The sequence below is a fragment of the Eschrichtius robustus genome, chromosome 3 (genome assembly GCF_028021215.1).
Source record: "Eschrichtius robustus isolate mEscRob2 chromosome 3, mEscRob2.pri, whole genome shotgun sequence".
NCBI classification, from domain to species: domain Eukaryota; kingdom Metazoa; phylum Chordata; class Mammalia; order Artiodactyla; family Eschrichtiidae; genus Eschrichtius; species Eschrichtius robustus.
This window is the reverse complement of record NC_090826.1, coordinates 20,567,428-20,579,479: the sequence shown is the minus strand read 5'-3', so window position 1 is coordinate 20,579,479 and position 12,052 is coordinate 20,567,428. Positions and strand designations below refer to the sequence as shown.

Here is a 12,052-nt window from a genome sequence, read left to right as displayed (position 1 = left end):
TTCTTGTTGTGGAGCACGGGATCTAGGTGCACGGGCTTCAGCAGTTGTGGCTCGTGAGCTCTAGAGTGCAGGCTCAGTAGCTGTGGTGCACAGGCTTAGTTGCTCCGCGGCATGTGGGATCTTCCCGGACCAGGGATCGAATCCATGTCCCCTACATTGGCAGGCGGATTCTTAACCACTGCACCACCAGGGAAGTCCCATAAGTTTGAATTGGGCTGTGAGTGTCCTTGGTGGCTTCTAAGCAAGGGATTGTCATGATTAGACTTGTGTTTGTAGTCTGGCTGCATCATGGAGGATGGGTGAAATGGGGCAGTTTGAGAGCCTTCCCAGCAAAGAGCCCAGCTAGGAGGCTCTTGCAGTATCCAAGTGATTAAGAGATAAGACAGTGAAAAAAGGCAAAGTCTCTCAGCTTGGGGTAATTAGTTTTGCAAAGAGAAAAGCTTTCTGGTGGCCATTTCCCACAGTACATTGTCACGTGGGAAACTACAATAGGTTGTAGGTGGCTCAGGTGAACTTCTCACCACTCCTAAAAAATACCTGTGATCCTAAAAAATACCTCTGAGAGCACATGTTCCGCTGACACAGGGATTGTGTTACCTTCTGTTAAGAAGATTGGTGTTTCTTTCATATGAACTACGTGCAGCTCCTGTCTCCAGCTACTCATCCTCCCTCCCACTCTCCTGGAAGACCATTTCACACCTTCTTCTTTCTCTTCAAAGCTCTAACACCTTCCCCCCCATCCTGTCTCTCAGCTGCTTAACTTTGTCTCCCACTTCACTAAGAAAATGGAAGCAGTCAGTACCTCCTCAAAATCCCAACACTGCATCTACCTACCTTCTTGCACATACTCAGCTTTCCGTCTGGTTCCTAGAGGTTCCTACTCAAGTTGTCTAACTGGGCCAACCCCTCCACCTGCACGGTGGATGTCACCCTCTTTGGTCTGCTCAGGATGATTGCGCCAGCAATTTTTTCCTCTTTACCTTAGATCATCAATTTTTCCCCCTCTGCTGGTTTATTTCATGCTGAAATTTCTCTTGAAAAGAATCTGTCTTGACCCACACTTTGGCCCCCAATTACCACCCTGTTTCCCTGTTCCTCATGATAGCGAACTCCTCACAAGAATGTCTTCACTTTCTCTGATTCTTCTCTTCCCATTCTCTCTTGAACCTACTCCAGTCAGCCTTTTGCATCCCAGTCCTCCATGAAAACTGCCCTTGTCAAGGTCACCGGTGACCTTCACGGGACTAAATCCGGCGGTCACTTCTCATTCCTCATCTCACTGGGACTCTCAGCAGCTGCTGACAGAGCTGGTGACGCCCTCCTCTGTGAAGCCCTGTCTTTACTTCCAAGACGTCCCCCTGCGGATCTCCTCCCCTCTCAGTGTCTGCTCCTCCTCCATCTGCTTTGCTGCTTCCAGGACTCAGTGCTTGGACCGCTTCTCTACCTGTATCCCCTCATGTCTTCTAGTCTCATGGCTTTAAATGCCATGTCTGTGCTGACAACTCTCCAGTTTATGTCTCCAGTTTGATCTCGCCCATGAACATCAGATTTATATAACCCACTACTCAACATCTCTACTTGGACGTCTTAGGGACATCACACACAAGAACGGCTTTCAACTGCAGTCTTTCCCTCATCAGTTAATAGTAACTCCATCCTTCTAGTTACTCAAACCAAAGTCCCCATTCCTTTCTCTTACACCTCCCATCTAATCCCTCAGAGAATCCTATTGGCTCTACCTTCAAAATACAAATGGAAAGTAATCACTTGGGGCTTCCCTGGTGGCGCAGTGGTTAAGAATCCGCCTGCCAATGCAGGGGACATGGGTTTGAGCCCTGGTCTGGGAAGATCCCACATGCCGCGGAGCAACTAAGCCCATGCGCCACAACTACTGAGCCCACGTGCCACAACTACTGAAGCCTGCATGCCTAGAGCCCGTGCTCCACAACAAGAGAAGCCACCACAATGCGAAGCCCGCACACCGCAACGAAGAGTAGCCCCCGCTCGCCGCAACTAGAGAAAGCCCACGCACAGCAACAAAGACCCAACGCAGCCAAAAATAAATAAATGAGTAAATAAATGTATTAAAAAAAAAAGAAAGTAATCACTGGTCACCACCCCCACAACTACCATCCTGTCCAGCTCTTCTCTCACTTAAATTACTCTAAGAGTTTCCTAACTGATCTCCCTACCGCCACCCTACACAGTCCTTTCTCAATCAAGCAGCCAGAGTGATCGTTTCAGAAAGGAAGCCAGATCTTGTCACTCCACTGTTCAGGATCCTCCAGTGGCTCCCATTTCTCTGAGAGGCAAAGCCAACACCCAGAGTCCCTGCTGCGGCTGCTCCCCGGGCCTACTTCACTGTCGCTGCACAAGCCTCCACACCCCAGGCACACTCCTGCTTCACACCTTTGCACTGTTGTTCCTGCTGCCTCAAGTGTTCTTCCCGTGTAGTCTCATGGCTCACTCCCACCTCCACATTTTTGCTCAAATCTCACCTTCCTAGTGAGACTCATGTTGACAACCACCTTTAAAATATTGTACTGGGACTTCCCTGGTGGCGCAGTGGTTAAGAATCCGCCTGCCAATGCAGGGGGCACGGGTTCGAGCCCTGGTCCGGGAAGATCCCACATGCCGCGGAGCAACTAAGCCCGTGCGCCACAACTACTGAGCCTCTGCTCTAGAGCCCGCGAGCCACAACTACTGAGCCCGCGTGCCGCAACTACTGAAGCCCACACACCTAGAGCCCATGCTCTGCAACAAGAGAAGCCACTGCAATGAGAAGCCCACGCACCGCAACGAAGAGTAGTCCCCGCTCGCCGCAACTAGAGGAAGCCCGTGCACAGCAACAAAGACCCAACGCAGCCAAAAATAAATAAATAAATAAACAAATTTATTAAAAAAAACAAAAAACAAACCAAAAAACCATTGTACTGTCCCTTCCTCCTGTCACCCCCATCGCCCGGCCACCAGCACTGCTTCTGTCTGGCTCTCATTTTTGCCACAGCGCAGCTCACCTTTTCATATCCTATGTAGTTTGTTTTGTTTGTTGTTATCTCTGCCTCCTAGATTGTGAGCTCTGGGAGGATGAGGGTTTCTATTTGTCTGTGGCTGTATTTTTGGCATCAAGAACAAACTGTGGCACATAGTGGTGTGCTCAGTAAATTTTGAATTAATGAATATGTCGCTGTTTGTCGAGGACCTGTTCCATGCCAGGTTCTTGGCAGGGCCCTGGGGATCTGAAGATGAAGGAGAGTGGTCACTGCCTTCTGTCCCAGCTTTTTTGTTTGTTTTGAACAAAAACACCATTTGCCTGCTCAGCTGTGTCCTACTCCCTCAGCCTGCGGCCTTGGACCCTTTCTGACTCTTCTCGCCAAGTCATTAGATCCATCTGCCCGTGGTCCCAGGGCCCTCTCTTGAATTGTACCTGGTATTATGCTGCTTCATGATGTTGCTGTCCTATGCCTTCTGCCCTTCACTGACGTGGCCCTGCTTCCACATTCACTGGTTGGCGTGTGAAGGATCTGTTCTTGCTCAGCAATATCCATGGGCTTGGAAGTGGGCTTTCCACTTTCTCACCCTTTCTGACTGGGGTTTGAATTCTGTCTCTACCACTCACCAGCTGTAATGGCTTTGGACAAATCAGGTAGCTTCACTGAGGCTCAGTTTCCTCAACTGTGAAATAGGGCCAATATGGTACTTAACACATAGGGATATGATGAAAATTAAATGAAACAATGCATGTTTAGCAAAGTTCCTGGAATGAGTTATCCTTCAATAAATGCTACCTTCTGTTATTATTATCGTTACTGAGTTGTTATGGGTTAAGCAAGGCATTTATGAAGCACATGTATGAATAGTAGTTATCATTATTTCTTCCACCATCACAATCACCGTAACCAGTCCTTTTAGTATCCCAGGTGCTCCTCTCTCTAGTATGACCCACTAAATCCATGGTAGCTACTCTTTGATGTAACCTTACAACCGTTTACCTAACCTGGTTTTTTTCTCATTCAGACCTGAAAGAGGACTATGACCAATGGAACAACCTCACTGAAGGCATTGGACCATCACTAACCCCAGGGGCCCCACACCATCTGTCCAGCCTGTAGGCACAGCGGGTCATTTGTGAAAGGTCACTGAGCTGAGTTCCCATTTGGGGCCTGCCCAGGGACACCCACGTCCTCCTATCGGGAAGTGGTCATCATGACCCTTCTGCACAGACTGAGAGGATGTAATCACACTGCTGATTGGATAACCGGGTACTTGGATCTTGGACTTGTTGATCATAAACTCACGTTGGGACTTGGGTCACTCACTGATTGGCAAACTGACTTTCTGGGGACTGAGCCCTGATGGTGTGGGGAACAAGCAGTGGGATGGGGCGAGGGAGGACCCAAGCCCCAAGCTGAGCACTGTGAACGCTATTAACCCAGCCAGCTGACTCCCTCATCTTGGGCCAGTGTGGCTTCTGCAGTGGGAGAAATGGAGCCAAAGGATGGAGGGAAAATTCCCACTGTCCGGACCTCTAGCCCAACCTGGTGCTATCTCTTCTTCCCCCTCCACCTTCTCCCTCCCCAGGGCTGCTTGGGGAGTTCTAAACACTTTAGGTAGCTTTCTAGGATATGGACCACCATCAGATTTTCTGTTTATTTTCAAGCCTTCTCACTACATGAAACATAGTCCCAGGCATTTAGTCAGGATGAAGTTATACTTGTGAGCCCGTGGGAGGGGCAGAGAGCATTGTCCTGATAGCATAAGGAGAGAGGCTGAGGGACAGCGGGTACCTCAGAAGCTCTGGATGTCTTAGAGTTTTGCTGAAAATGTAGCTTGACAGGAAACAACACAAGTAGGTTGGGGTGGAGAAGGGAGAATAACAGTGTTAAGTAGCCATTTGATCAGGCCCTCACCACAAAAGGGAGGGAGTTTGATCGGTTCGAATTCAGGAAGCCACCCCTAGAGAGAAGTCTTAGGGACACTTTGGTCTTGCCTCTTACCTCAGATATCGTGAGCCTCCAACTTGCTCAGAATCAGGGTGCTGTAGTTGTCTTCTGGCTCTGAGGCCCTAGTCTCAAATTTAAGTCAAGATATAGGTTGAATTTCCATTCTGTTCCATTTATAATATGAATGATATTAATACTCATGTTTGCCTAATGATATGTTTGCCTAGAATATTTTCTGTATTTAAACTGCATTACAGCAAGATGGGGAGCCATCTGGAAGTAACTTTTCCTTCTGTCTTTCTTTGATTGCTTACCACTTGTACCCATGTGGAAAAAAACTTTAAAAGGAAAGGAAGTCTTCCTAGTGATCTAGTTCAAAGCTGTCTGGGAACGTCAACCTGAAACACCCCTCTCCACTACTCTAGACCTCTCACCTCGGTCCAAGTAGGGGACCCCAGAGGAAGCAAGAGCAAGAGGGAAATGCGTCTCTACGCAACAGGGCCAAGGTCAGTGTCACCAAAGCAAGCTGGGACTGTCTCCCATCTCTCAACATCTATTCTTTCTCAGAGGTGAAACACCAGATCCACTGAGGCTGTGGACCTACCTGGGGAGGATCTGTGGATTCCAGTGAGACATAGCATAAGGAGAATATCGTTAAAGCCCTGGCTCTCGAGTTCTATAGCGTGGTTTTGAGTCCAGGCTCCACCACCGCTAGCTGGGTAAATTTGAGCAAATTATGTTCTCTTTTTAGTCTCAGTTCTTGCATTTCTAAAATGAGGATCTGCATTGTGAATAGTTAGGAGGATTAAGTGAAAAGATGTATAACCCATGGATTATTTAAAAGTATGTTTCCTACTTTCCAAACATGTGAGATTTTTCTAGTTACCCCATGGCTGTTGTTTTCTAGCTTAATTGCTTTTGGTCAGAGAAAATGACCCACGTGGTTTTCATTCTGAGACTTGCTTGTTGCCTCAGTGTGAGGTCAATTTTGTAAATGTTCCATGTATACTTAATAAGACTACATTCTGAAGTTGTTGGCTCGCTGTTTTTACTCAAGCACACATTATGGATTTCCTTCTATGAGAGCACATACAGATATATTGTAGGGCCTTTTAACCCCTAGACAGGGACCAGAGCCCCTCAGCACTCACAGAACCAGTAGAAGCCATCCCTTGTGCCTGGGGCTGGTTCTGCAGATGCTGAGAAGTCAGTTCTGACAGCATTAGAGCGTGAGACCCAACTTCTGCCTTAGACCCGTAAATAATGCAGGTATAGTTTGTAAAGACCTGGACCCTTCCTAGAGAAAGAAGTTGTTCGGAAACTGGATCCATCTCCTCTATTCAGTTCATGTTCTGGTAATGACTCATTTATCTGATGTCATTGGAGTAGGTGAATTTTCCTCACTGAAAATTATCCTTTAAGTCACACAATATTATATTGACTATAATATTGAAGGGTAATTTACCAAAAAGATAATGCACACACTTCTTAATGTGATCTGACCTCATTTAACTTCTTAGAATGTTTCAATCAGGATAGATTCAATTATACAGTAGTGACAGACAATCCCAAAAAGCAATAAAAGTTTATTTCTTGCCTATGCTTCTTGTCCTCTGTGGGTCAGCTCGAGACTCTCCTCTGCATCATTTTTATCCTCACTTGGGGAACCAGGCTGGCAGAGCTGCCATTATCTGGAAATGTTGCCGTTGGCCATGGTGGAGCAGGAAGAGAACATGGTGAAGCACCCACTTAGCCCTTAAAACTCCTGCTCAGAAGTGACCCTCATCCTTTCCATTCACATTTCATTGACCAAAGCTAGTCATCTGGCCGTACCTAACATTCCATACCATCCCCAGAGAACAAAAACACCTGTGACCAGGTCTAATGCCAGCGCAGTGGCGCCCTCTGGTCTGTGAAGATGTGGCGAGCTGTTTGCACCTACACTGCATGGCTCCCAGCTGCTGGCCTCTTAGTTCTTTTCATTGCTTTTCGTAGTTTGTGTTGTCTCCCTTGTGGTCAGCCTGCCAGCCATTACTCTTCACTGCCTTGACTGTGCCACCCCCCAGCAGCTCTCCCTGTTCACTTCAAATTTATAACTTCTGATCAGCCATGTTATTTACATCTGTCTCAAGTAAAACTAAATAGTCACTGAGAGAGGGCTTTAGGGACGTTCCTGCAACTAGAATGCACTACCTTTAGTGCTTAGACTAATCCTTCCTTTGACTGCTCAGAATGGGTATCACAGGCCTTTGATCTTTTGTCCTGGTTTTTTGTTAGCTTCTGGGGAATCAACTGGCACCAGTTAAATGGCCTTTTAAATAAACAAGGTAATCCTGCATATTAATTGACATGTGCTGATAAATTGCATTCTAGTGAATCCTTTCCAAAAGCAAAGAAGATGTCTTGGGTTTCTTTTGCATCTTCTTATTCCCCATCCCGCTATAGGACCGTACCTGTGGAGGCATCCTAGTGGTACAGGTATATTGTGAAGTTTCTGTGCACAGAACGGTGTGTCCGTTAGGAAGGATGGTAAGTAAATACAGGATGGAATGAAATTCCTCATCCCTCCCACTTCCTGGACGTGTCAGGCTAAGACTGATTGGGTTCTTGTTATGCTCTCAGCAGTCCCCAAGCCCCTTGCCAGCATGTGTCCTGATACAGCTCCCCTGCTTGCCCTTCTTCAAGAAGACTACTGGGCTCTTGAAATGTCAATTGATGGATTCCAACTCTATGTCTTGGCCTTGTGGGGACCTTCGTCTGCCCCCTTTTTCTTCTGGGGCACCTTACCTCTGGGCCTGCAAAGTGACAGAGGGACAGGAGAGGCCCATACTCTGTACTTGGGACCTAGGAAGTCAGTAGGAAGCTCACTTCTGTCTCATCACAGCCAGGTGCGGAGGCGAAATGTCCCTGGCCATAGCTGCATGGAAAACGGTATTATCCTCATCGTAATAGCCAACATTTATTGGGCCCTTACTGTGTGTCCCAGACCGTGCTCAGAGCTTTACATGCATCATCTCATTTGCTGTTCACAGTAAGCCCATGAGGTCAGGTGGTATTAGCCTCATTTTATGTATGAGGAAACAGAGCCATAGAGAAGTGATTTGATCAAGCTCTCACCAGAAAGAATTTGGCAAAACTGGAATTTAGGCATCAAAATCCAAGCTCTTAATCACTGGGCCATACGGCCTAATAGATACACTTGGTTTTGCACCTTCTCCATCTCTTTAAACTGTCAGGTTCTGGACTTCCATGGTGGCGCAGTGGTTAAGAATCTGCCTGCCAATGCAAGGGAGCCGGGTTTGAGCCCTGGTCCGGGAAGATCCTGCATGCCGCGGAGCAACTAAGCCCGTGCGCCACAATTACCGAGCCTGCGCTCTAGAGCCGGCAAGCCACAGCTACCGAGGCTGCGTGCCACAACTACTGAAGCCCGCGCGCCTAGAGCCCGTGCTCCGCAACAAGAGAAGCCACCGCGTTGAGAAGCCCACGCACCGCAACGAAGAGTAGCCCCCACTCGCCGCAACTAGAGAAAGCCCGTGTGCAGCAACGAAGACCCAACGCAGCCAAAAATAAATATAAATAAATAAATTTACAGAAAAAATAAACTGTCAAGTTCTGAGGAATGTAATTTCATGAGATTGAATCAAGAAGGTCAAACTCTCCAGCAATTTCTATATGACTTGTATTGAGATTCAGCAATATCCTTAGTGCTACTGAGAGGTGGGTTTGGGGGAGAGAACTGAGCTTTGCCGAGGACTGTGGGCCAGGTGCTCTGCTGATTTGCCAGATGAGGAAAACAGTTCAGGGACGAAGAACATGGTCAGAAATCAGACAACTCCAACGCTATTAGCCCTGTGACTCTATGCTAATTTGTTAACTTTTATGAGCTTCAACTTCCTCATTTGTAAAATGGGAATTCTGATAGTATTTACCTCTTAGGGTTGTTGTAATAATTGAATGAAATAATGCATGTTAAGCGCTTAGCACAGTGTCTGTATTACGGGCTTAATAAACATTAGCCATCACTAGTATTGTTTTATTTGGTCCTCCTTACATACCCATAAGGTTAGGTATAATCTGCCCTTGTGCTGAATGGCCCCAAATGGTCTTGGTCTAATTCTTATTCCAGCTTCTCCAGTTTCAGTGAGCTTCCTCACATCATGGCTGCTAACTGCCCCTCAGCTACTACTGTCGTGGGAAGGTGGAGCTAGATGGAGAGAGACAGTTTTTCCATTCTTTTCACTCTGATCTCCCTGCTCCTCACATCAAAAATCAAAATCCACACCACAGTTCTAGCTGTGCAAGTTCTCTTCACCACCAGGGCGAGGCTACACTCCTAGGTTCTGGTTTGGGTTTTAATTTCACACCCAGTCATCCAAACACACACATCTAAGCACCAGATGTAAACTGAAGGTCCTGAAATGTTGAGTGGGAGACTCAGAGAAGGTCTGTGTAGAAGTTGGCCAAAGGGACGAGGACCTGGGGATAGGGAGTTTGTTGTAGAGGCTAGGTTATGAATTTTTGTCTGCTGCCTTTGAGTCTGAGGTCAGGGGGTTAAAGTGCCCCGTGACCTCCTCAGGAGAAACTCCCAGGCCTGAGAATGGCCTGTGAATGACCTCTGCACAGCTCTCTCCCTCGCTGCCATATCCGATTCCTGTGAAGTCCTCTTGTTTCTTCCCTCGCCATGGTGCTCACGCCCAGCCCATCCTTTCCATTTCACTTGAGTTTAGTCCCTCCATCAACTCACCCTGGAATAATTTTTACAGCCTCCTGTACTCGAACCTCTCTTTTCCCTTGCATTCTGCCACCAGATCTGCCTGACACACCACTTTTATAACAAAATACCAGCCTAGAAGTGTGGTCTAACAGAAAGATGACCAAACTAATTGTCTGGAGCCCCAGGTTCTTGTCTTGACTCTCTCACTGTCCCTCACTCTGTGACCTGTGTGTATGCTTTCCTCTCATGGTTTCAGCTTCCCTATCTGCCAGCTGGGATGTGGGGTGGTGGTCGAGTCTCTGTCACCGAGTTGTCAAGAATCTACAAGATTCCCTTTCCTCTGTAGAATTGCATCTGTGCCCCTCGCTGTCTGTTCTTGCCTTACATCTCCTGTCCTCTGCTTCTTTACCGCGCATTCTTCTTTTTCCCCTTAATATGCCCACCCATCCCCCAAACAAACATGCATGCCCTTTCTCGTGATGTTTTTGTGCTTGCAGGGCCTCCCAACCTCCTTTCTGTACATCCAAACACCACGATTTGTTTAGGCCCATTTCGAGTTCCACCTTGTCTACGAGAGCCTTCTTGATTAGATTCAGCTAACATTTGATCTCTTGGCCTCCTGCTCCCCAAGAGACATAGATTCTGTGCCATATTTAGTATTTCACTTTATTACATTATTCCAGGAGCAGGACCCATCTGTTGGATGGGAAAAGCATCCTCTTGTTGACTGACATGGGGAGCAGAGATGGCTGTCCCCTCCCCACATGCCCCCATCAGCAGGCTTCTTGTTCCCCAGCCAGACTTGGGAGCAGCTGGTGTTCGTCCAGCCCTCAGATGTCTCCAGCTGCTCCTGCTTCCTTTTTTTTTTTGGTTTTCCCAGATCCCAGCTGTGGGGCCCAGGGCAGAGCCAGTGACAGAGCGGCCAAGGGCAGGTGGAATAAACTGAGATCCATGGACATGTAGCATTTGAGAGTTAAAAAGCAGGCAAAACTGAGCACAAATCCCACCAGTGTTGAACGAGGGAAAGTAGTTTGCCAGCTTATTTTTCCCATCTTGCTTTCGTCTAAAAAAAGAAGCTGCTCAGAAATACAGTCCTCAGCCTGCTAAACCAGATGGTCCCTAGATGCTCAGCCTGCCAAGTGTGCATGTATAATTATTCATTTTCATGGAATCACACCCAGGTCTGAATTCAGACACTGACACTTTCTTTTGCCATTTGATCTAGAGCCAGTGAACCCTTCTGAGCCTTTCTTTCTTCTTCTGTAAAATGGGGTCACTAGGGTCTGCCTTGCCCACCTCGGGATTTTTTGGGGGGAGAGGGTTTCAATATAAAATGTAAGAGCACTTTGTAATTTACAAAGAACTAGACAAGTATATGTTGCCGTTAATAATAAAAGGGCCATATTTTGTTTTTGCCATAGCGTGCTACTACTTAATGAGCACTTGTTCTGTGCCAGATACTGTGCTAAGTGTTTTACCTACCTTGTGGCATTTAACCCTAACATCATTCCTGGAAGGAAGTGCATGTTGCCCATACAACAGATCAGGAGAGTGAGGTTCACAAAGATTTGCTAGTCCAGCCATAGTCACCGGGCATGTATGTAAGTGCTGGAGCCAGGAACCGAAACTTTTGGGTTCCAAAGGCAGTGCTCTTAATTCCTGTTCATTCCTATCTAACAAAAAGAAAGCAGTTCTTTACCCTGTGGAAGCTAAAATACCCCACAGTTTGATCTCCAGTAAATGTCCTAAGCAGTTGGGTCATGCAAAGAGTCATTCCTGTTGAAGACCTGACTGAGTCCTAACAGTATACCTTGAGTTGCTTTTCTAGCAGTAGAGGTAGCCTGGTTCCATCCATCCATCCATCCATCCATCTACTCATATAAAGTTAACAGTTCAGGGAACATATCTATTAGTACTGTACTCTATAAACAATGGAGCCAACCAGCTGGCAGAAAAACATTTTTAAGTCTCTAACCCACATATTGTAGATTCATGATTTTCAGCCCTAGATGCACATCAGAATCACTTTGGAACTATATAAAAATACAGATGCCCTGGCCATGTCTCCAGAGACTCAGAGAAGCTCATTCAGAAAGAATAATGTGGGGACCAGCGGTGTGTGTGTGTGTGTGTGTGAGATAAACTCCAGGGGTATTCCTGATACGCAAGGGTTTTGAAAACCCTTGCTATGCTTTAACACTATTAGCCTATTTTACCTTCCTTTATGGATCAGGAGTAATTGCTAGCTGGAAATATAGAATCATTAAATTTTAGAATTGGAAGAGCCCTTACATCTTTTGGTCCAAGAGGAAACCAAATCTCAGAAAAATTCATCAGGTAGTTGCCAGACTTTAAAATCCAGATCTTTTGACTTCCAGTCTAGTGCTTTAGATAC

General features: G+C 46.8%; 1 protein-coding gene across 1 annotated transcript in view; it reads left to right on the top strand.

Annotated features, from left to right (window-relative positions):
* PAFAH2 (platelet activating factor acetylhydrolase 2) overlaps positions 1–5,973 on the top strand; it is a 37,160-nt gene extending 31,187 nt beyond the window's left edge. The window contains exon 11 of the mRNA XM_068539203.1: positions 4,018–5,973. Coding sequence (XP_068395304.1) covers positions 4,018–4,112 — 95 coding nt within the window. The 3' untranslated portion in view covers positions 4,113–5,973. The remainder of the gene's footprint in view (positions 1–4,017) is intronic.
* Positions 5,974–12,052: the final 6,079 nt, after the last annotated feature.